The sequence below is a fragment of the Zalophus californianus genome, chromosome 9 (genome assembly GCF_009762305.2).
Source record: "Zalophus californianus isolate mZalCal1 chromosome 9, mZalCal1.pri.v2, whole genome shotgun sequence".
Lineage (NCBI taxonomy): Eukaryota > Metazoa > Chordata > Mammalia > Carnivora > Otariidae > Zalophus > Zalophus californianus.
In genome coordinates, this window is record NC_045603.1 from 60,008,388 (window position 1) to 60,033,503 (window position 25,116).

The 25,116-nt window shown below is 51.9% G+C and overlaps 1 protein-coding gene across 3 annotated transcripts; it reads left to right on the top strand.

Moving 5' to 3' along the window:
• The first annotated feature begins 993 nt into the window (after positions 1–993).
• LOC113923092 lies at positions 994–6,144 on the top strand. Of its 3 annotated transcripts, XM_027595653.2 has the most exons (4): positions 994–1,405; positions 1,583–1,679; positions 5,275–5,346; positions 6,008–6,144. In XM_027595653.2, the coding sequence occupies exons 1-4, from the start codon at positions 1,012–1,014 to the stop codon at positions 6,009–6,011; spliced, it is 567 nt and encodes a 188-aa protein (XP_027451454.1). In that variant the 5' UTR covers positions 994–1,011; the 3' UTR covers positions 6,012–6,144. The 3 variants fall into 3 exon arrangements, 1 of the variants encoding a protein (XP_027451454.1); XR_003520168.2 differs by lacking the exon at positions 5,275–5,346 and having other exon boundaries at positions 1,268–1,405; XR_003520167.2 differs by lacking the exons at positions 994–1,405; positions 5,275–5,346 and having other exon boundaries at positions 1,486–1,679.
• The last annotated feature ends 18,972 nt before the right edge of the window (positions 6,145–25,116 follow it).

The window sequence follows — 25,116 nt, forward strand, 5'->3', positions numbered from 1 at the left end:
CCTCCCTTGAGCGCTGGAGAAAGGAGGAAGATTGTGCTGGGGGCGGGGGGAGGACGGAGAGGGACACTCCTCTGACTCCATCTTAGGGAGATGAATCTCTGGATCAAAATTGGTTTACAAGGAAAAGAAGAAGAAATTTGGGAGTTGTTCCCTCTCTCGTGTCATCCTAACTTAAAATCAGCGACTGGTCCCGGCGCAGCAGGGGCTGAGGTTGCCCAGAGCTGGGGCTCCAGGACAATAACCCCGCCCCCACCCCCCCTCCTCGGGAGAGTGGGAAACCGCTATTTTTGGCTGGTACTTCTCTCCCTTTCTGCGGAGACCCCAATGGGGATCTCCAAGCGTCTCTAAGAGTTTGCTGGGTGAGCAGGTTCGGGACACTGATAATACACCCTGACTGGGAAACAGCAAATGCATCCTTCAGTATAGGAAGCACAGCGCTCCTCCCTCCCACGTTAAACCTCAAAACCCCAACTCTGCTCCCTTCTCCATCTTCCTTCAAAAAACTTTTCTGAAGTTCCCGCAAGTTGCATTTGCAGAAAGAAGTAATCACACTCAGACTCTTCGGGTCTCTAGGCCCCCAATTTCTCCCACCCTCCCCAGTTTCAGAAGCAATCCCTCTCCTACCTCTGCCAGCTCCCACCTTAGTCCCCAAACTCAGGGGAGGAAAGCTGCTCTGGACCCACTCACCTGACACACGCCCGTCCCCAGCCCAAATTCCTCCGAGGTGGGGGGCAGCAGGGGAAGCGGGATGGAGTAAGGAAGAGAGAGAGAGAGACGGAGAGAGACAGAGAGAAGGAGAGACGCACGCACCCCTCCAGAGCCCAGCTCACCTGCTCCGGACGGACTCCTCTTGATTTTTATCCATTCAAAAGTTTGTTCGCCTCTCAAACTGTCCCAGGAGGGGCGCAGCAAACTCGGCAGTCGGCGTGAGAAGGGTGCCCCTGAGGGCGCAGGCGCCTGATCCAGAGCGAGCCCCAGGGAAGCACCTTCCCCAGAGCGTGGGCCGAAGCAATGATCCGGAGAGAGGACATTCAAGCGCCCGGGACAAGGGGCCCGGCTACTCGCCCCGGGACTGCCCGGGGCCGAGTGGGCGCTACAAGAGGGTGTGGCCAGTTGGAGCCGACCCGGCCGGGGGAACTGGGAGGAGAGGGCCCTGGGTCCCTGGCAACGTCTCTTCGCTTCCTTCAGTTTGTGCCCTCTCGGGTGTGTCCCAGACAACAACATTCTCTCAACCCCTTCTGGGGCGGCCACTCAAGAGCCGGGGCAAGGAGGAGAGGGAGGGTGAGGGGGCGAGGAGACTCCCCCCGCTTTAGCTCCTCCTCAATCCCCGCGCCACTGGCCCCCCCCTTTCCTGCCCAGAGCCAAGGGACAGACAGAGAATTGCAACTAGAAATTCGATCGATTGGTACGACGGACCACGTGGTCCAGGGTTGGCCAATGACCAGGACGCCCGGGATGAGCTAATAATGGAAGCAATTTGTAACTTTCAGTAGCTCTCTAGGCCTGGGTACAGGAGGGAGGGAGACGCGCGGAGGTGGGGAGGTGGGTACCCCCAGTCCTTCCACTCTCTTCCTTCGTGCAGGGGCACCCGGATTCCCTATTCCTCTTTTGACCCAACACGCAGGCACTCACGGGGTCCCACGCCCACCTCTGTCTAGGGGCCGTCGCTCCAGAAAAAGGTAAGCGGGTCTTCCTCCCCTGAAACACCCCCTCCCCCATCCTTTCTGGCACCTGCAAACAACGTCCCCCTTCCTGCCCCATTAGGCAATTTAAATCCGGTTTTGTTTTTCTCTTCGTTGAAAGGAAGCAATCCTTTTATTTATTTTTCGTATAATCTATTTCAGATTTGGGGGAAGATTAGATTCAGATTAATATACTTTTCTTGGGGGAGGGTGAGTGGTACTTTTTAGATCAATTTTATATTTTCTTCTTTGGGGAAGGAGTATTCTACTTATGGAGAGTTTACTTTTCTTTGGGAATGAGTTACACCTTCTGTTTTTGCAAGTTTCACTTCTCTGAAGATGTCAGTTTCCCGCCTTTCTCCATCCCATCTTCCAATTTCAATATTTACAAATAATCAGTTAACGGATTTCAAGTTTCTTTCTTTCTTTTTTTTTCTTCCTCATTCGTTTTTTAGCTGTTATTGAATCTCCATGTTTTGTTTTGTTTTTTCTCCGTGTGAAACTGTTACTTTGTGTTCTCTTTTTGTTTGGTAAATGAATTTATTGTTTGGGAAACTCTACCAGGGTGTGAACAAGGGCTCTTTTGATTAATTCCAACCCCTCCTCTTTTGAAGAATAATTTACTTGAAGTATTTTATGCCTTATCCTCATTTTTGTTTTTTTTAATCTCTCAATTTTGTTGTATTTTAGCTCCTTTTAAAACCTGACTTGTTCTTTAAATTTAATCTTTTATATGTTAAACAATTTTTAAAGTTTTTATTTTATAAACTTCACCATCTTATATTATTTTCTTACCCTTCCCCAGCCCCCTTGGCACTCTTTTCTCCTCCATCTCAGGACCCTCACCCCCAATGTCTATAATTCCCAGCTTCACATTTGACTCACCCTCCTAGCCAAGAAGGGACACCTAGGAAGAAGAAAAGATCTTCTTGGGTCAAAGCCTACGTTCAGGGTTCTAGTCCTGGGCACTTTTAGTAGGACCTCCCCAGCAAAATCAGGGATAGCAGAATTTCTGTTTGACTTTTTAGTCTGGGACTGAGCTCCTTCTCCTTAGCTTTATTCTGGGCAACTCTTTGGTACACAAAGTGAATTTTTCATTCTCATCTTTTCTCTAAATTCTAACAAAGTACAAGCAGATTTTTTTTTCTCCCCTAAATGTAAGCTGCTAGCTCAGGGTAAGCCTGTTGGGTTTTTTACCTTCTGGAAGAAGATTCCCAGAAGAAACACAATGTTTGGTCCTCTCTTTGACTTTTGATTAAGGTGGAGGCGGCAGGGATTAGGGTACCCCATTTTGATCTTCGGCTTTGGCTGGACTGAACACAAAGAAGGAAGAGTGAGCTGGCTTGGGGACCCCCATCACTTCTGGTCAGCGAGGTCTGGCTTAGGATAGGTTGGGGTAAATCTCGGCTCTGAGGAAATTCTTTTTGTAGCATTACTGTGAAGTAAACCATCAAAATGGTTTGATGCGGTTTAGCCTCTTCAGATTCATTGCAGGCACAAAAAGCAAAATACCAGAGTAATCTGTTTCCCAGAGATCCACCTCCTGTGACGTTGTCCGTTTCTCGGAGGGGAACAGACCCCAACTCAGCAGAAGTCCCACTGCCTCTGCCCCTCCCCTCTGAGTTCTCCAGCTCCCTTGTCACATTGACATTCTGGGCACATTTGGCCCAGCCCCCATCCCTGCTTCTTCCAAGTATGAATCTAAATTACTATTAATAAGGGGCCGCTCCAAGTTAATTGGCATTAAAAGAATTCATTTCAATTTGTTAATATTAAATGAACGCTCTGCACTTTAGCTCCGTCTTCGCCCTGGATTCCCAGATGAGTGATGGGAAGTGGGGGCAGGGGAGTAGATTGAGGGTTTTATTTCTGACTCTCCAACTTAGCCACTGCGGTGCCTCCCCTGGGGGCTCGAGATCTAGGCGCAGTGGGGGCCTGACTGGGGAATGGCCGATGGTCTTTCTTTCTTTCTTTTTTTTTTTTGGTGAAATATATCTGATTCTGTGGGAACTGTGGGAAAGGGCAGAGGGAGCTGAGGGAGAGGGACCGAAAGGTTTGTAGGTCACAGTGGGGGAGAGGGGGGACTGTAGGGGAGTGGCAGGAAGAGTGGGGAGGGAAAGGGACAGAAGTGAAGGGGAGTGGTTGTGGACTGTGGGGGTAAAGCAGATTTGTCAAGGAAGGTGCTAAGACCCATCTAGAGAAGGAGGAGCTGGGGGTAAGGGTGGGAGATTGTGGGGCAAAGCAGCTAGGGGTTCTGAAGCTATCTAGCTGTGGGACTTGCGGCAAGTTGCCTAACTTGTCTCTGTCTTAACTTTCTTTTTCTGTAAAACTGAACAGTAGCTATCCCAGGGGGTTGTTTGGGATTAAATGAAATACACGTGATACGTTTTCCACAGTACTTGCCCCTAGAAACTACCAGTGAATGCTCTTATTCCAGCAGATTCTGGATTCCGGAGCCTCAGTGCCTGGTTTTGAATCTCAGCCCTGCCTTAGGCTAGCTGTATGACCTTGGGCAAGTTACTTAACCTCTCCAGAGGACAGTTTCCTCATCTGCAAAATGGAATTAATGGTCCTAGACCATAGGCTGCTGTGCAGACTAAGTGAGTCTGTGTGTGAAGTGCCCAGAACAATGTCAGTGGACTGGGGAGCACCGTATAAACATTAGTTATTAATGTTGCTTTTCTGATCCGGGGAGGTTGGAGATAGAGGCATGGAACCTCTTAGAGGTTAAGAGCTCCATGGATTCTCTAAGACCCTGATCAGATCAACCCGCTCACCCGCATCCCTGAATGTGTCTAACAACTGGGGTGTATGTGATAAGGGTAGGAGAGTGAGGGGGCTGGGGTGCCTGAGTTCTTTCTTGGCCTCTGCTGTGGCTCTTGGGTTGACGGTCCTGCTCAGTGCCCACAGACTTCAAGGGGAAGTCCCTTCTTCCTCCCCCGGGCTCCCCAAAAGGGCCTTGGTGGAGGAATTACTTTCCTGGTCTAATACCTCCCTTTGGTAGAGAGTCAGTCCCTGGAGTGTGGGCTGGGGAGTGTGGGGGAGAGCAGAGGAGACTGATGGTTCCTAAATCCCCTTGAGCTATGTACCAGCCCCCACATGCCCAACCCCTCCAGAGGGTTCCAAAGAGACGTGACTTGCCAAAGTCATAAAACTAGAAAGTGGTGAAGTTGGAATCTGAACTCTGATCTGCTCGATAACCTATCGGAACCCCCAACATGGCTGGCCACTTCCTGAAGTGGTGGTGGGGGGGTGCCCGTGAAGGGAGAGGCAGGCCGCATGGAAAGTTGTGGAAAGTTTGAGGCCAGGACCATGGGGCAGTGAGCAGATAGGGGTGGGGTGTGAGGGCTGGGGGTGGGAAGGGGCCGAGGGGGAATGTTTTAGTCGGGCAAGACTTGCTGGAGGTGGAAGGCATAGATCAGGATTCAGGTGGGAAGGGAGTTGAGGATGGGAGGTAAAGAAGAGGGAGGGAGTGGTACACCGGCCCAGGCAGGGGAGGGAGGAGAGACCATGCAAAGGCTGGGTGAGGCCAGGGGACAGGGATCAGGCTTGCTTTGCTGGCGCCTAGTAAAATCACTTTCCCTTTCTTGAGGGCCTCCTCTGTGCCGGGTACAGACACTATAGATGGGTATATCCTGTGTAATGCTCACAACAACCCTGACAAGTAAGCTTCTTATTCCTGTTTCTAGAAGAGTCATTTGCAGCTCAGAGAGCTTCCCCATTTCAGGTCACACATTTAGTAGCTGGATTTGCCCGAGCTGCCTGCAAAGCATGGCCTCCCTGCCTGGGTCTTGCCTTCCATTCCTACTGCACCCCCACATTTGTAGTCACACTTAGTGATGGGGAACAGGGGTGGAGAGTGGGACAAGACCATGAGAAAGGGGCAGGTGGGCAGTGGGGCAGAATCTCGTCTCACATCTTTGTGAAGAAGATGGATAGAAGGGTATTCTCTCTGGAGCAAGGCCTCCAAGTCACTGTCCTGCGACAGCAGTTCTTGGAGGGATGGCCATTGGGGATCACAGCAGCCTCATGGGGATCACATTGTTTTCTGGACTGTGGTCTCTATTTCCCCTCCTTTGAGAGGCGAAGAGGAAGAGGGTGGCCCAGGTGTGGGTCTGAGCCCTGGATTAAGACCGTTAGTTGTTTGATAAAATCCCTTCTCTCCATGAGAGCCTCCCAGCTGGACACCCCATTTCCCGGCTGCCCTGGCTGCCAGGTGTGGCCACAGGGGAATGGGAGCCAAGGAATGTCATCAGAGCCTTAAGGCACTGAGTCCTTTCATGAGCTGGACCTGACTCACCTGAGACTGAGCTTTGATCCTGCAGTTGAGGAGGAATCCCTGAGAGAGAGCAGAGCAACAACATGGAAGGAAGCCCATCTCTGATCGACCAGGTGGAGCAGAGCTGCCTGCTCTGGAACTGCTCCATCTAGACTGTTACATGAGAAATAAACTTGGTTTCTATGTGCGACTGTGTTTTGGGGCCTTTTTGTTCCTGCAGTGTTGCCTTCGTCCCTTCCTGATGTCCCTTCCTACACCAGCTTTGTCAGTTCCGACCCCCCCCCACCCCAGGATTACATCAGATCATGGACTAGTTCTAATAGTGACATTTATGGAGTGCCAGATATTATGCATGTTGGTTATTATCATCCCCATGACAGTCCTCCGAGATAGGGATCACTGTTATTCTAATTTACAAGTGAGGAAACTGAGGCCCGAAGGAGCTATGTGATGTGCCCGTGGACACACAGCAAGTGGTGGAACTGTGGTCCCAACCCCGGAGTGTGCAGAGCCTGAGCTCTCTAAGTCCCTCCTGCAGATGAGGAAAGAGGGGACCTTGGATATCATCTCATGCTTGGCCAAACCCCATCACAGTCATGACAGGGGCCTGGGCATCTCTCATCTCTCATCCTCTCACCCTCCCTTCAACCCAAGAAACTCACCCGGACACCTGTTAGATGTTGGCTTGCTGATTTAGATTGTTTTTGAAAACAGGGCCCCATCGCTAACACCAGTTTTAACCCCCCTGATAAGTTTAATCCTCCCCGCCCCTTTTATTAGAGATGAGGCTCAGAGAGAGGAAGTGACTTGCTTAAGGTCACCTACTTAGTTCTTCTCTAATTTTCTGAATCCAAGATGAATTCTCTGTCCACCATATCAGTTGCCTCAACAAGCAGCAAGGACAGAAATAACCCAAACCAGGCAGGGGGCCTGTCTCTCATCTGATAATGCTTCAGGATAGCCAAGCCATGTTTCCCTAATTTCCCCCGTGCCCCTCCCGTTGGATATCTGCCTCGGAGAGCTGCCTCCCCGGACCTGTACCTTTTCTCCCGCCGCCTCCTCACCCAGATGGTCAAACACGCAGAAAGAAAGGAGAGCGGGGGCTGGAGCCAAGATCCCTGACTCCTTCAAGTCTTTCCACATTTATATCTCCCTCCTCCCCCTAGGCCCCGTCTGAGGAGCCCACCAGGGAGGAGAAGGGGGAAAAGTATCATAAATTTCCCGTATTTATACAAGAAGACAGAATGTTTCTTGTGCCAGAAAAAACACAGAGAGGGAGCTGTCAGAGGAGAAGAGACCCAGCCCCATACCTTCTGGGGTCAATCTATCTTCCCGAGTCATGGCTTGGGGGCTACCATGACACTGCCTGGGTGACTTGCAGGCTCTGGTTTGGGGGGGCAGCCAGGACTGACAGGCCTTGGCCTTTGTTTCTGACCACGGCCCTCCTGTTCCCTCTCAAAGGCCCTACCCCTTCTCGTGCTCTCTCTCTAAACAAGTTTCTTGAGAGAGAATTCACATACCATACAATGCGCCATTAAAGTGTGTCATTTGGTGGTTTTAGTATATTCACAGCTATGTGCAACTATCAGCACAGTTTGAGAACATTTTCATTACCTCAAAAAGAAATCTCATACCCTTTAGTTGTCATCCCCATGTCCCCCATCCCCCCTTCTAGGCCCTAAGCAACCTCTAATCTGCTTTCTGTCCCTGTAGATTTCCCTGTTCTTGACTTTCATGTGAAGGGAATCATAATGTGTGGCCAATTTCACATCACATTAGCATCACGTTTGCAAGGGCGTTCCCTGGTGCAGAGGGTATCAATACTTTCGTGTCTCATTCCTTTTTATGGCTGAATAATATGCCAGTGTGTGGCTAGGCTACATCTTGTTTATCCACTCATCAGTTGATGGATACTTGGGTTGTTTCCACCTTTTGGATATTATGATTCTCCCTTTACTTTTATGTCTCTAGACAGCCTGGATCACACAGAATGAGGTCTGTGGGCAAGCATGAGTGCGGCTCACCTGTGGGAGCACCCAAGACCCAGGAAAGCAGGTCATGTCTTGTTTCGTGTTAATTACATATTACTAAGCTGGAATTTTCCTCCCCCTGTTAGGTTACTCAGAAGGGGCTACTCCTTCCATTCTCTATCAGTTCCCTTTTTTTAAAAAAATATTTTATCTATTTATTTGAGAGAGAGGGAGAGAGAGAAGGGAGTGCATAAGCAGGAGGGGCAGAGCGGGAGGAAGAGGGAAAGGGAAAGAATCTCAAGCAGATTCTGAGCTGAGCTCAGATCCCAACAAAGGGCTCGATTCCATGACCCTGAGATCATGACCTGAGCCAAAACTAAGAGTTGGATGCTTAACCGACTGAGTCATGCAGGCGCTCTTATCAATTCCTTTTTTATCATTATTATTTTGGACACTTGCCATACTCCTCAGGCTGGGGGACTCAGCCCCTTCTCCAGGTGTTTCAGAGACACCTAAGTAGATGAATGGATGTCTTCCCACTGGGGAAAAGGTTCCTCCAGTATCTCACAGCTGAAGGAAGGTCTGTGGAGGCTCCAGGTCAAGAGAACGTTTTGGAGGCATGACGGAGGCCGGAATGCAGGCCTCAGGCCTCTACCTCCTCACCTGACCCATTTCAGTCTTGCAGATGTGCTTTGCGCTCCATCTGTTCACTCTTTTAGCAACTATTCATCAGGCATCCAGTGAACTCCTCAGACACTGCTCCTGCCTCATGGACCTTGCAGTTCCAGTGGTGACAGTCCGATAAAGACAAGTGAACAAAATGAAGTTGTACAAATTCTGCAACACTTATTGAACAAATGAAGGAATGCACACTTAGTACTCAGGATGTGCTCTGGAAAGAAACCGTAAACATCGGAGGTATAGATCACTTTGTGCTGCTCACCACCTTTCCTGGTGTGGAAGTCACACTTGTCCATTCCTTGGAGGCAGTGGTGAGCGGATAATGCAAAATGTTAGCTAAAATAGCTCCCAGTTATTGGACCAGCCATCTGCCAAGGGATTTATAGATATCACTGATTTTCACCCTTTTAATTAGGTAAAATTATCCCCATGTTGAGGATGAGAAAAACCGAGACTCAGAGGCTCAGCAACGATTTAGAATCACACACACAGCCATAAGTGGCGGAACATTTGCACTGGACTCTGGGATGTGTATTTGTTTTCATTCCAGCTCTCCATGATCAAGACAAATACCACTCTTTCTGAGGCCCTGGCACAAAGGAACTGGCCACCCTCCCCTGTCCTGCCCCTGCTCGGCCCGCACCCTCCTGCTCAGAGGAAAGCAGGCCGAGTCGGAGGTGTCGCCCCTCTCTCACAGCTTGTGTCCCCTGGCTCTACCTGCCCCGTGGGTGGGAAGGGAAACCAGCCGTTACCGCCCAGCCCTTGCTCTGTGGGAGGGACCCACGAGAGGCCTGGATGTTGTCAACCAAAGACTTGAACAAGCCAAAGAGCTGATGACATCGACAAGAAGGGGACCTCAACGAGGCAGATAATCAGAAGTTGACGAGGGACCGTGGTTTCATGTCCCTCCCTGCCTCCTGCTAAATCGGGTCGCTTACATGCTGTCGATGACAACAAATTTTCACAACTTATAATTTTCCCATGCATTAGTTCCCTTGTCACAACAAACCTGAGCGGTATCCACAGCTGGCCTTTTTCCAGGAAAAGGAAGTTTGTGGGGCTAGAACCCAAGTGTCCTGCTTGATTTGAGGTAATGACACTCACGTAGGGCTTACTATGGACCAGGAACTCGGAGAAACGTTTCACGACTGCTAACTCATCTACTCTTCTCTACCACCATCTGAAGTAGGTATTAGTGTTCTCCACATGCCTTGGAAGATGGGGAAACTGAGGCATGGTAATGGAGTGTCTTGCCCAGGGTTGCACAGCCGGCAAGTGGCAGAACAAGGATTACGAAGCAGTCTATGCGGAGTCACCGCCCCAGGGGGGCTTGGCACGGTGACTACACCTGGGAACCCCAGTTTGTTTTTCCGCTGACCCCCCTCCCCTTCCCCCTGCCTCCCTCAGTCTTTATGGCCCATTGGAAAAAGCAAGCCAGAGCTGTGGCTCCCAGGGTGACGATACTTCAGCGGCCTCCTTGGCACTGTCATTCTTGTCTCCCATCTCCTGCCAAAGGCTGCAGCCGGGAATACCACAGGCGGTTTGCCATGGATCAGGATTTCTCCAAGAAGGAGCTCGCGGGAGGGCTGCTGTGCGAAATGAAGTAACCTGCCGTTGCCCCTATTCCCTCATCAAGAGCTGCCAAGTGAAGTCCCTGCGCGTTTGAACAGGTGCTATCAAAGCAGAGCCTCTGGCCAATTTGGAGCTGTCCCGGGGGCTCGAGCATCCCAGGACCAAACAGCTGCATGGAAAAATCCGAGTGTTGTGTGTTACTCATTCACCAGTGCTACGTGACGAGGGCCCGGGGGCGTGCACCTGAGCGGTGAATCAGCTTGTTCGTTCATCTACTTGTTAGCCACTGATTTATTCAACACATTCCCACTATGCACCTAAGAGGCACCAGGCTGGGTATGGAGGACGGACAAGACGAAATTCCTGCCCTACAGGGGCTCATCGTCTAGAACTGGGCGGGGGGGGGGGGCGGGGGCAGGAACAAGATGACAATGATTTGTCACTTGCCCCCGATGCTGCCCTCCTTGCCTCTCCCTGTGCTTAGGGGCACTTCCCCCGCCCCCTCGCCCCCGCCCCGGCCCAGGCGGCCCGCTGTCCTTCTACCTTCTTTCTGCCTGGATCGCTACCTTCCTTGTGAGCCGGACCATTTCTGTCACACAGGGAGTCTTGCATTTCCTTCCCTGTCAGTTACTGTTTGGCCGCAGGCGGGGACAGAGGTGGCCATAAAGCCGCAGACGTAAGGCCTCACTGTCATCGGGGGATCCCAGGTGAACCAGATGGATGATTTTGTTTGCCTCTTGTGTTGTTGGCTAAGCTGCCCCAGGCCCAGGGTGCTGACGGCATCACCTGGGCTCCCGACCTCTTGTTTTGGGCTGGGTTTGGCCAGCAGGGGTCCTGGCAGGGAAGGAAAGAGGAGCCAGGCTCTTTCTTGCCCATCCCCTGCTGCCTGCCCTCTCGCCTGCCCACAGTCCTGGCCGGGGTTGTGGTTCCTCTGGGACCATGGCTTTGCTGGGAGGCCCCCCCCTCTCCTGAGCCCAGCTTGCGTCAGGCTTCTGTTTCCTGCCCCTTGGGGCTTCCTGGTGCCTCATAGGCCCTTATTGGTTCCGTTAATCCTGTCTATACCTTGAAGATTGTCATGTCATTAAACGGTCCAGCGGGAAGGCCGTGGTCAGGCTGACCGGAAGGAAACTTATGCTGGCCACTCCACCCAGCTGTCTCCTTCGGGCTCCCGAGCCCCGGAATCCCTGCACACACCTTACCGATGAGAAGTCTGTGGCCCAGAGAGGGAAGACAGAGCATGCGGGAGTTTCCTTCTGTCTCCATCATTCTGGCAATCAAAGAGAAGCCCCACTGTGTGATCAAGGGCTTGGAGGGTGACCGACAAATCTTGGCCTCAGTGGCAGCACAGCACTGGAAATCTGGAGCCAGACCACATAGATGTGAATCCTGGATCCACCTTTTACCAGCGGTGTGACATGAGACTTGACTGCTCCGTGCCTCAGTTTCCCCGTCTAATTCCCTGGGAACAGCACTGGCACACAGTGAACACTCTGTGTATGTGCTAAAAAATGGAGCCCGTGCCTCTGCCCTCTTCTTATTGCTCACCTCACCTGCCTTCTTTCCAAGGTCCCGAGAAAGGGTGAACAACCACCAGGGAGCCCCTTGACAGGTCTACTGGTCACCAAGCTCTTCAGGAGCATGATTTGCCCTGCCTTGCCCCGAGGCATCACCATTGTGGGGAGAACAATGAGGACCAGAGACATGCACTCCAGGTCCCTATGCCCAGTGGGCTCAGCCTCAATGCGATGCGTGCAAAATGGCCCCTTCCCCCCAGCCCCTCAACTTACCGGAGCTGCAGGGGGCCTGGGAGCTCTTGGTAACAGCACATTAAGTCCGTTTGTGGGAACTTTAATTTAAACACAAATTAGAGACGGCAAATGACTCTGGCAGCCAGATAAGCCATCCCAGGAGAGCGAGGAATAAGCCAAGAGAATCAGCTGAGGTAAGGGCTGAATTTAAACTCCCAGAGATTCCCAGAAGCCTGGAACAGGTGAAGGCCGGAGGTCCTCAAAGAAAAACCCCGGAAGCCCCGCATCTCAGCTGCCCTGATCAGGCTCCATGCCAGCCCGCTTCTCCGACATTCTCTAGATTTTCTTTGTGCAAAATTCCATCCCTCCCCGCTCCCACCTCACTGTTTAGGAGAGCTCAGTTCCTTTACTTCGTCTATCCTCTTCTGTAATCGACTATCCTGAAGAAGTCCTACTTGTTGTCTAACCTCCATCTGCTCTATTACAGCTAGAGCGTAATATATCCTGCTGAGTGGTGGCTCGGGGCGTTTCTGTTCAGGAAGCAAATGTGGTATAGTAGAAAGAACCTGAATGCCCAAAGCCCTGGGTTTCCTCTTCGCGGTCTGTTTCCTTATCTGTACAATGAATGCGTGAGAGAAGATATCTAAGTTCTGTGAGCTCTGACTTTTCCCAGGAGAATTTGAGGACAAGAACACCCCAGGAAATCTCTAGTGTTCTATAACCCAGGAATTTTCCACTCTTTTAGATACATTGTTGGTTATTTGGGGGCGGGGGGAGAAGGGAGAGCAGTCAGTCCTGTCTATTGCTTTGTGGGAAGGGTCTCCAGGCTTTGTTCCCACCCCTCCACACACAACCCAGGCCCAGGCCCAGGCCCAGGAGAGAGGCTGCCTTTCCAGTTCTGTCAAGGCCTGCTGAGCCCAGCTCTGTGGGTCTGTGGCAGGTGAGATGTTGTCACTGTCCTCTGGGGTGGGAGCAACATATGTTCCCTCTGTCACAGCACCTGTGAGGGTGGCTGAGGGATGCCAACCCCCAAGAGGGTGGAATTCCACCCTCCACAGCTGACCTTGAGAAATCTTATCCTGTCTTTCTGGGAGGCTTCAAGTGAGGGTGGAGGGGACATGTCATCACAGTCCCAAAGCCCCCACCAAATGGGAAGCTGCTGTCCTTTAGAGTGTTGAAGAGTACACCTTGGCTACAGCAAGAGGGAAGATGGACAAACCACTGGCAGAACTTTCAGGTTGGATGCTAGAGCTGACTATGATTCCAAGAGGTCATCCAAAAGGAAAACCCCATTGTCTTTGGTCTCAGCGGATGTCTGTGAGGCTTGGATCACTGGAAGGGGGGAGGGCTGTGGCCCCAAAGGCCAGTGCCAGCCTATGACTCAGGAGTCAGAAGGTCTCTGTGACTGGCATAGAAGGACCTTGGCATTTTTTCTGGCCCAAGGCCCTTAGACAGAGGTGGACAGCTGCCATCGGGGCCCGGGGCCCAGCTGTGTCCCCACTTTGCCCGCCTCCCCCCTCTGGTGAGCCTGGCTGTCCCTGGAGCCACAGGCCTGCCCGCCATCTGGGCAACTCAGAGGAGAGCCCACTGCCAAGGGAGTGCCAGCATTGATTTATAGCCCACAACCTTGGCAGGCTCGGCTGTGTGCCCTGAACCTCCTCTGCTCAGGAAAGAGGCGCGCCTCTTAAAGGGGCAGAGTGGAGGATTGCAGGAAAGCCCAGGCTGTAAGCGGAGCAGTCCAGGGGGCTGGCGAGGAAGAGCCTGCCCCTCAGGACTCTGGGTGACTGTCATGTCTTAGGGAAGCTTCTCCACTATCTCTCACACCCCTCATCATGCACTTTTCCTTTGTAGGCTTAGCCCAACCAGAATAATTCAGTTTCAACAATGTCCGTCACTCCTGATAGACTGCACGCTCCATGAGGGCGGGACTCAGAGCCATTGTGTTCCTCCCTGTGAATGCAACACCCAGCGCAGTGCCCGGCATGTAAGAGGGGCTCAGTGAGAATCTGGCAGGCATAGGAAAGAAGAAATAAGTGAAGGACTTTGCCCATGAGGTCCGGGGAGGACTGTGTGCCTTCCTCTGCCCGCCATGGTTTCCAAGACCCTGCAGCACCGGCCCCAGCCCCACCATCTCTCCCTCCAGGCCCCTTCCCCTCCCCTGCCATGTCAGCTGGGACCAGTAGGGCCAATCTGTTGCCCAGATGCACTTGCCTCCCTCCTTTCATTGGGTCATGTCTCCGAAGTTCTTCATGCAATGTTCTTTTCCTCCCGTTTTCCTTCCGCCAAGAAGCTTTCTCTAATTGCCTTTGGCCTCTGTTCCCCATTCAGATGTTCTTTCTCCCATCACTTCTCAGCATGAAAGTGCCTCATTCATTCATTCATTCATTCATTCAGCAATATTGACTGAGTACATAGTACATGCTAGTCACTGGGTGCTGAGAATTCATGAAAGAACAGGGCAGGCATGATCCCCGAACCCAGGGACCCTACATTTCAGGGGGTGAGGCAGACCAAAAAAAGTGAGCAAATATGTAAGTGCAAATTGTGGTACCTGCTCTGAAGAGGGCTGAGGTAATCACAGACTGGGTGCAGTGGGGACCCATTAAATTGGGTGGTCGGAGGTTTCTCTTAGGAAGTGACATTTGGCTCAGATTTGAAGGGCAAGAAGGAACTGTGAGAAGAAAAGGGGAACAGCATTCTAGAAGTGGCTCAGTCGCCTGGGTGTGCATAGGGGCATCTCCCAGGGGAGAGGGGGTGTCCCAAACTACACACCCCCATCTCTTCCAAGGTCTGAAACTCCCAGCCCTTCAATACGTAAGAACATTGTTTAAAATCCTTGGAGATGCAGCGGGGCGCCTGGGTGGCTCAGTCGGTTAAGCATCTGCCCTTGGCTCAGGTCATGATCCCAGGGTCCTGGGATCAAACCCCCACATCAGGCTCCCTGCTCAGTGGGGAGTCTGCTTCTCCCTCTCCCTCTGCCCCTCCCCACCACTCATGCTCTTTCTCTCTCCCTCTCTGTCTTAAATAAATAAATAAAATCTTAAAGAAAAAAAAAAATCCTTGGAGATGTAGCATGGGCTTCACCTGGGAGCTGATTAGAAAACAATGCCAGTTTCCACTCCAGAACTACTGAGTCAGAATCCGCATTTTAACAAAATTCCCAGTCATTTGTTTGCACAGTGATGTTTCAGCAGCACGGATCTAGATAACACCTCAGTGGTGGAGCAGTGTGAGGACATCATTGAGGTGAGTGTGCTAGGAGGTGGTGGTGGTTGCCGAACAGTTTAGATTTGAACCTGAGATGGAGGTGTGAGAGTGTGCATGGGTTTATGTATGTGCCTCTGTGTGTGTGTGTGTGTGTGTGTGTGTGTGTGTGTGTGTGTGTGTGTATCTCCAGCCCTGATGATTGTGAGCTATCTGAGGCTTGACATCTCCTGGTCCTTTCCCACACTTGGGGAGATACATCCTCACCCTACTGCGATAACACCCCCACTTGTACCTGCAGCTGCAAGTCAAATGAAATCTGCCAGCCTCTGGGTGGTGGGGACACCTCTGCAGCAAGGCAAGGCGAGGAGATTCCTTGCTCCTGACCTCTGGCAATCCATTTATCTGACCTGAGTCTCATAAACGCGTCCTGATGAGCCCAATCGCTTGCTAATGGTTATGAGCTGAGACCTAGGGATTTATGGCTGAGGCCTCAGTGGCCATGGACAAGAGCAGGGCTGTGTGCAGGAGAACAGGCTCTGCGTGGCTTCAGTTCATGACGGCCTGTGCCCAGGGCCATAGCAGGGACAACCCCACTGCCTTCATTTGGGGCAAAGAGCACTGCCCTGGGTAGGAAGAGGTGGGTTGAAGAAAGAAAAGACTTCTGACTGCAGATGTCCCAGGGATGAAGAATGAATGTCTGGGAAGCTGGCCTACCTTGGCTGTGTGTGTGTGTGTGTGTGTGTGTGTGTGTGTGTGTTGAGGGCAGGGGAGTGCATATTGAAGTGAGCACTGGAATTGGAGCCAATCAAGCTGGAGTTCAAATCCTGGATCTGTTGTTTACCAGTGTGTGACTTTGGACAAATCACTAATCTTCCTGAGCCTCATTTTTCTCATCTGTAGATGGGAATTGTAAAACCACCCTAGATAATGCTTGTGAAAGGCACTTACAATAATGTGTGTATTTAAGTAGGGCAAGAGATTGGGACTCTAATTCCAACTCTGCCTCTAACTGTCTGGGGTTCTCGCCTTGGCTCTGTCATCAATGGCCTCGCATACAAACCTTTTCTGGACCTCAGTTGCCCCGTAGATACTAGGAGGGGGCTAGACCTGACATTCTGTTGGCCCCTTCCAGCTCTCATGTTCTGTGATCCAAGGAGTCCTTGAGTTGGAAATGTAGGGTTGGAAGAGCATGGGCCTCATCCTGGCCATACAGAGGGGGTCCCTGCAGCTGTGGCCCTGGGACCAACAGGGGGTGGGGGTGAAACTGAGCCAGAATAACTCCTCCCTCAGGGATGCGTTCTTGGGAGTTCCACTCCTGGCAGGGTGTTGGGCGCTGTGTTTGGAAAGTCTGGGGCAAGACGGATGATCAGGAAGGGTCCCGCAGAGGGGTAGGGGGCCCCTAGTTATCGATGGAAATGCCTGAACCACTCATGCTTTTTGCATAGGTAGGTCTTCAGATAACCTGTTCTGCTTCCCTCTTCTCCCCTCCTCTCACCCAAAACACATTATGGGCACCTGTGTGGGTGTGTACACACACACACACACACACACACATACATGCATACAAACATGCTCACACTCACAGGAAGAACTTTGAGGCTGACCTGGTTGGGGGAGTGAGCCAAAGAGAGTAGAGAACCCTCCCCCACCCCCCAGAGAACCTTAGGAATCTTATACCACAGTGCAGAACTTTGGCCTCAGCAATTCTCCCACCCCCTTGCTCCATTCTGGGAACATCCTGGAGCCAGTCACTGTGGGAAACAGACATAGATCCTGTCCCTCCTCTATACTCTGTCCCACCCTCCCCCCATGTGCTTGCATGGAAACCCTGGAGACCTCTAGGGACCCAGGCAGCATTCAATTCAATGACATTTACTGAGCACATGTTATGTTCCTGGCCCTGAGCCAGGAGCAAGTGTTATGGAGGGAAATTAAACCTGATCCCTGTTCTCAAGATGTCATAGCCTAGTAGGGCAACAGCCTTGAAACAGTAATGACAACACAGTGTGCTAAGGGACAGTAATGCACAGGAAGGACAAAAGGTAGTTCATCTTTATGGGAGAGAGAGGCATAAAAGGAAGATACTTGAGCTGCTTTCACAAAAAATTTTATGTGGAGAATTAAGAACATATAGATATAGTAAACCCTTGTGTCCTCATCACCAGGTACACCAATGATCCCCTTGTGATCAGACTTGGTTACTATACTCCCACCCACTCCACAGGGCACCATTACTTTGGATGGTTTGGGTGGAGGGACCGCAGTTCCCCTTGTGGACAAGCACTGGAGGGACATTGCAGGCAGAGGGGAATGCAACGCCCAGAGGCACCAAGCGGTGCCTCGGGCTGATGCATCGGTTCGAGCTGGACCAGTGGGGCGGGATGCTGTGTCCCCGGCGCGCACGTTGGCTCCTGAGCCATCTTTGGCCCATGTGACTTGTCACTCTATATGGAACTGGAAGTCTCTCGAGGCAAGCCTTCCGCAGAGCCGAGGAAGCGAGAGCGGGCCCCTCGAGAGCGGGGAGCGAGGCGGGTACAGCAAGGAGACTCGCGAAGGGCGCGGGGGACAGGGGCGCTCGGCACTGCCGGGCCTGGCGGGCGCAGCCGGGCCCTCCGCCCCGCGACGGCGCGCGGCCTTAAATATTACCCCGGAGTTTTCAATTATCTCTTCTTAATGGATTTGCAGGGGCTCTTTCATCAAGCGCAGGGTGGCTGGGTGTGGGGGTGTGGGGAGCGCGCGGCGAGGGCTGGAGCTGGGAAAATGGCCCATATTTCAATATTAAAGCCCTTTACGATCGTCAGCAGCATGAAAGATGCTGCAAATAAAACGGAGCCGCCCGCGCCAGCCTCTCCATCTCGCAAGTTTTAATTAACGTTGAGGGGGAGGCGGCTGCCGGGCAGGGTCGGAGCCGGGCCAGGGGCGGATGGCGGAGTCCGTTGGAGGCCGGCCCCGGGCGCGAGCCGCGGGTACGTCGCCGCCCGCCTGCGGACGCCGAGCGCCGAGGGCCGGGGCGGCTGCGGAACGTGCCCCCCCCGCCCCGAGGGGGCGAAGGCAGCGGGGAGGGAAGAGCTTGGACAGGTTCTGAGCGCCTGACCGGGAAACAAACGTCGTGTAACTGCAGGCAAATGGCTCTGGGGACTGAAGAGGAGGGGCGTCAGGCTGGAGGACTGAGCTCCTCACCGCAACCCTCGCGGGGCGTCCTTCCTTCTGCCTCTTCTTCCGGCCGACACCCCCTCCCGGCGCTGATTCCATTCCCCCCGCTCCGCGCGGCTCTCCGCCGGCCCCCCTCTGCTGGTGTCCCGTGGCCCTGGCTTCCCGTGAGCCAGCGGCGGCGGCTCCCCGCCCCTCGCGGCTCCCCGCCCCTCGCGGCTCCAGCTCCAGGACGTCTGCTTTCTCCATCACTCCCGCGGCCTTCGGGGCGGCTGCACCCTCCAGGCGCCGAGCCGCGCGCACAGAAGCGCCACTGTTCTGCCTTGGCAGCGGCCTGGCCTGACAGCTTGTGCCTGAGCAGCAGACCCATCCGTCAGGCGGGAAGGATGGAACGACGTCCGGCTGCCCGCTCTGCGGACTCCCCTGGGAGCCACCTCTGGCCTTGGCCCAGACTCCTCTCTTCCCCTCTCTCCCTCCACTCCCCAACCTTGCCCCAACTGCCAGCTCCGTATGTCTGTCTGTCTCTACTCTCCCTCTCCCCACTTCCCCCACCACCCTACACACACAGCCTGAGAGAACCTCCTCCTCCTTTAAGTGGGTCACACTTAAAGGTCCTTCCCTTACCTACATCCACATGGCAGGGCATAAACTCTTTAGCTTTAAAGAATCTGGGGATCTCAGTGGACCACAATCCAAAGCTAAGTCAACCAACTGACACTCAGGGTTAAGCCAAGGACTTTGGGCAAACCCCATGAAGTGGGAGGAATAGAAGAATAATACAAATAAAAGACATGGTCTTTATACTTGTGTACTTACAGGTACTTAATGTGTCCTGAAGTGTTTTGTAGAAGTCAAATTCTCTGCTCATTGTGCTAAGGAGCTTGCAAGAACTGAGATGACAAATTCTACATTAAAGCAACAAAAGAAAAATCCTCCTCTGCTCTCTTTTTGGTATGTACTTTGTTCTTCTTGTCAATTTGTGATAATCACCTATCAATCCTGCTTTTATTTTTTTATTTATCTACCTTTTTTTTTTTAGAGAGGGAGAGAGGGGAGAGGGGCAGAGGGAAAGAGAGAGAGAGAATCTTAAGCAGGCTCCACGCCCAGCCCGAGCCGGATCTCACAACCCTGAGATCATGTCCTGAATGGAAATCCAGAGTCGGTCACGTAACTGACTGACCCAGGTGTCCCTCCATCCTGCTTTTAAAATAGTACATGCTTGGGATGGCTGCCTGGCTCAGTGGGTAAAGCAGGTGACTGTTGATCTCAGGGTGGTAAGTTCAAGCCCCACATGGGAAGGAGAGTTTACTTAAATAAAATAAAATAGTGCATACTTATACAGTATGGTTAAGAAGACAGAACTCACATTTGAACAGTATAGGGGAACAAGTATGAGCTACAAATGCTGTTGGGAAATAGAATAATGGGAGAAGGGGGTGAAAATTAAAACATGCTCAGCTTAATCAAGGAAGACTTCCTGGAGGGGAGCTGATTTGGAAGTAGAATGGTGATAGGAACTTGAAAAGAAAGTTCCAGAATGGGAAACACTGGTCCTGAAGTAGGACAGATCCTGTATTTTATTTTGGGTTGAGGAACAGGTACACCTAGCTAAAACACATCTTCTCTGAAAATAGGTGAAGATGAAACAAGACTTGTGTGGGAGCAGGAAGAATTCAGGGTAGACAATGGGATCTTTGATAATGCTCGAGACTGAAGTGAGCGGGGAAGAGTCCTGAAGCACCCCTTCTCCCAAGGGGTCCGCCTGTACTGGGACAGGCTATGGGAGAGATGCCTGGACCCAGGGACTCAGCCATCACCTTCTGTTGTACCGTTAGAAGGCTCAGGTATATGGTCATTGGAGGGAGAAAGGGCTCCACAGCTTCAGCCACCAGCCCTGACACGGGGGAGAAGGGAGAGAGAAGCAAAGACTCTCTTCCTTCACCCAGATTGTAAGGGGAGAAACAGAGCCCAGTCACACAAATTGACAAGTATTGACTGAGCACCAGATATGTGCCAAGCACTGTAAGAGGCACTGAGGATCCAGAGGTGGTCAGGCCCCAGTCCTCGTCAACAAGGTGCTCACAGGGACGCCTGGGTGGCTCAGTTGGTTAAGCGACTGCCTTCGGCTCAGGTCATGATCCTGGAGTCCCAGGATCGAGTCCTGCATCGGGCTCTCCGCTCAGCGGGGAGTCTGCTTCTCCCTCTGACCCTCTTCCCTCTCGTGCTCTCTGTCTCTCATTCTCTCTCTCAAATAAATAAATAAAATCTTTAAAAAAATGACTTAAAAAATTTATAAAAAAAAAAAAAAACAAGGTGCTCACAGTCTGGTCGGGGAGACAGTCCACTCATTCAGAATAAGTGCTGAGCATTTATGAGGCCAGCAGGGCCCCAGGCTCTAGAGATACAAGTGCAAACCAGCCAGACTCCATCCCTGGCCTTGGCGATCGCTGTCTGGTGCAAAAGCTAGGAACACAGCAGGCGGTGAGAATTCAGGGTGATGTGTGCTCTGCAGGGGATGGACAGTTGCCATATGGGGGGGCATGGGAGGGCCGTCCACCCTAGTCTGTGAAAGGGGAGCAAGGACGAGGCGGGAGAGGCAACACCACATCTACCTCAAGGGATGCAGAGACATCAAGGGCAGCATGGCCTGGGGAGCACGTTGGGGCTCAGAGTTTGGGTGCCTGGCCAGCGTCCCCGCAGGAGCCATGGGCACATCAGGCCCACGCCGTGGTTCCTTCCTCTAGGCCCAGGACGGCACTGGCCCGCACTAACGCAGCTCTTGCCACAGCTGCGGGGAGGGCCAGACGGTAATCCCCATAGAGCCAGGCCAGGGAAGGAGGTTATCAGTTTTCCCTATTCTGCTGGGAAACTTCTGCCTTGGGGCTAGGCTGTTTGGGAAGGCTGGAGGGCAGGAGGGCTCTGCGGAGGGTCTTACTCTTTCCACATCCCCCTTACTGATAACAGTTTTGAAACAAACCAGATTTTAAGTAAAAAGAAACAAGTGATCTCTCGGCTGCAGCTGAATACAAACCAGGACAAGAAAGAATTGTCCTCTCCAGAATGTTTCCACCTCCCCAGTCCTAACCAGCTCCCTACACCAGCCATCCTCATCACCCCACTGGAGCTGAGTCTGGAAGGGCAGGGGCGAAGCAGCAAAGCAGGAAAGAGCATTCGGGAGAAGAGCCTGGGCAAAGGCCCAGAGGCAAGAGCTCCTGTGGTCTCTTTGGGGGAACCACAGGTCCCCCAGGGTAGAGAGAAGAGGTTGGCCCAAACTGGGGAAGGGCCAATTTGTCAGGCTATGGGGGTGGGGACAGCGAGGGACCCCCGAGGTATTTACGGTTTAAATTTGGACAAGTTTTTCTGTAATACAGAAAACAGAATAATGTCACACTCTTGTACCCGCTATCCAGACTTAAAATTTTATTAAACTATTATTAACCTTTTGTCAAATTTGCTCTAAAGTTTTAAAAATAAAAAACAGGTCGTTACAGATAAAACTGAAGCTCTCTCTCTCCCCTCCCCAGTACCATTCTCCTCCCTCCCAGACGCACCAGCATATGAATTTGGGGTTGTTCGTGCAGTCTGTTTTCATATTTTCACCACATACATACGTCCACGAATAACATATCACTTCAGTGCTTTTTTAAAAAGCTGTTCAACTATTAAGATGTAACTTACAATTCTTTTCACTCCACATTTTTTAAAGATGTTATTTATTTGAGAGAGCAAGAGAGGGCGGGTGCACAGGAGCATGGGGAGGGGGAGGGGCCAAGGCCGAGGGGGAGGGAAAAGCAGGCTCCCCACTGAGCAGGGAGCCTGAGAGGTGAGGGGCTCCATCCCAGGACCCTGGGATCATGACCTGAGTGGAAGGCAGACACTTAACCAATTGAGCCACCCAGGTGGCCCTCACGCCACATTTTTAAAAAGTCTTCATTTGAGGTTTTTGGCAAAGCACTGACAAGGGTAGATCTGGGTTTGTAGGATCACTCTGGCTACCGAGTGGAGGACTCCAGGTGACAGGGGAGGACTGAAGATGGTCAGAGTGGAAGAGGGGATAACAGACGTTCAGAAGATAGAATCCACACCTGAGGTCACTGATGGCAAGGCTGGGGGGCAGGAGTTTGTCTTGCACATGTTGTTCTTCAGCACCATGAACAGGGCCTGGCTTGATGAAGATGTTCCATAAATACTTGTTGACTCAGAGAGGTGGATGGGGAGTGGAGGAATCCAGACGGACTCCCAGATTCTCAGCCCAGTGTGACTGACGGGATGATGGTGCTAGTATCCAAGATGAGGGTCCCAGAAGAGAAGCTGGATTGTGGGGAAAGATGAATCCAGAAGCTATTTCTGAGCCAGAGGGAATGGGGCTGCATTGCACAGGAGGGGTTGATGGTAGCGAGCAACCAGACTCCCTGCTCTCAGGATTGAAGGCTATGAAGGATTTGAAGGGACCCAGAGATTGGAGGGGGAAAAAGGTTCAGTCCTGCTGGAGGCACGGGAGTAGTTGAAAACCAGATTCAAACACTGGTTTCCTCAGAAGGCCAGGAGGGCAGGGCCCAGCTTCTGCATTACCCACAACGACTGCCTTGTTGCCCTTGGTGTGACGGGTACCCGCAGCCCCTTAGCCAAGGCAGAGGAGAAGGTAGAAGGTGTAATAAGTGATTCTAGAATCATAAAGCCCTTGTAAGATGCCCACACTCCCACCTTTGCTCCCACTCCATATTCATCAACAAGATGGACGGGCAGGGTGCTCACAATTGCTTCCTAGGGACTTATTCTTGACCAAATCCAATCTCTCTGTTCAGCGAAGGGTGTGAAATATCACCTGCTTTCCTGCTTTCAAAACCCAGAGTTCTGGTCATCACCTCGAAAGGCTGCCCTCTGCAAAGCCACTAACCCCCCTTCACCCCTCCCCGCCAGACCCCTACCCAGGCCCAGCCACCACCCACCCTCCGATGCCAATTCACCTTTAAACAGCCCCCCGTTTGTCTTGTCCTTCTCTTCATCTGACATACTTCCCTCCCCTGGCAGCCTTCCCGGCCCAACCTTCCCCGTACCCCAGCATTGACTTCCTGTTCCATCCTCATCCATCTTTGTCCCTCTGTCCAGCCCTCACCTGAGCCTTCCATAGCTTGGCCTCAGAGTTCTTTGGGTCCTGGGTATAATTAATGGCATTTCCCTATGTCATCCCTGGGTTCTGGGGCAGGAATGCTTTTCCCATCCCCAGGGCCACTCTTCTGGAAGAACCAGAGTGTCACTTTAGTTTTGTTTGTCTGGTAGGGTAAGGCATTTCCTTCCCTCAGGAAAGGAGCTGTTGTGGATCTAAGTCACCCGACTCCCTTTCCTACGAGTACTTGCAACTTGGATTTGTTCTTTATACAAGAAATTTTAAATATCATGAAGAAATGGAGTAGGTGGAGGGGAAATCTTGGAAGAGCTGGCCAGCATCCAGTCAGCCCACTTCGCCATGAGCCTGCCATTGGAAGGGGTGCTTGCGGTCCATTGGGCAGGCCTTTCGTCCTCTGGATCCAAGTCCTAGAGTCATCAAAGGACCAACCTAATGATCCTCAAACAAGGCTGTGGCCACTTTGAACTTGGGAAGGCGTCTGACTTTATCAGAGCAGTATGCCCTGCAAAAAACCACCTCCCTCAATCCCCACACTGAGCAGAGCTCTAAACCATCAGGGGGTCACACCGTGTGACTTAAACAGGTAGAGACTCAACATGGCTACCCCAACTCACGTGACTTGCCCAGCTGACCAAGTGTCTTCCTTGGTGGGGAAACTACTCAGACTTTTTCCCCTCCTTTTCGCTATCTGGACTGTTAAATTTCTCTGCAATCAACATATATCAGTTGTGCCATTAAGGAGAAAGTAAAACTTTGAGGGGGGTGCGTGGGTGGCACGGTTGGTTGAGCGTCCAACTCTTGGTTCCAGCTCAGGTTGTGATCTCAGGCTCCTGAGATCGAGCCCTGTGTCAGCTCAGCGTGGAATCTGCTTAAGATCTTCTCTCCCTCTGCAAGCCCCACCCCCGTCAAATAAATAAATCTTAAAAAAAAAAAGAGAGCGTAAAACTTTAGAAAGACCCGGAGTTAGGAAGTATAGCTACAGAAGGCATGGTGGTGGCTGCTGCTGAGTTGGTCACACAGCCCCAGCTGCGTGCGTGTCCTGTAGGTGTCCAGTGAGCGACGGGCCACTCCCCCAGGGCCCTTCGAGAGCATGGCGGCCTTGAACCCTGGGCAGCCCCCGCCTGGGCCAACAGAGGCACCTGCAGAGGATGAGAACGCGGGTAAAGGGAGGAAGAGTCAACAGGACCTGGATGGTCAAACCCCTTCCATAGCCATAAAACTGAAATGATCTAAGTGACAGGAAGCCTTGGGGTTTTTCCGTAAGAGTCCAACCAGTTGTAAGTGTCATGCTTTGCAGCCTTCTATAAAGTATGCTGTTCACCGGGTTGATGATTAGTGGTTCGGCTAGTAATTATTAAACAGGAAGGAATCAGGAATTAGTTGCTGTAAATTTACACCGAAAGCTTCATGTTCTGAATGCTAAACTTGCAGGTTAAAACAGTGGGGAGGTGGGAACAGCAGCGCGATTTGTACGTTTTGCTTTTAGAGAGCGACAAAGTTAGAAATCCTGGCTCCTGTCCAGGCTCTGTCCCTAACATAAAGGTTCTCCAACTTTTCTGCCAAAGTCCCTTTGATATCAGAGAGAGGAGAGTGAATGGATGCCAGCAGTCTGGGGCCTTAGCTTGAAGGGCCCTGACCAGGACCACATTCTCTCGAGGCCTTAAGTTTTAGCTTTAAAATTATGCAAACTTGCCATTTT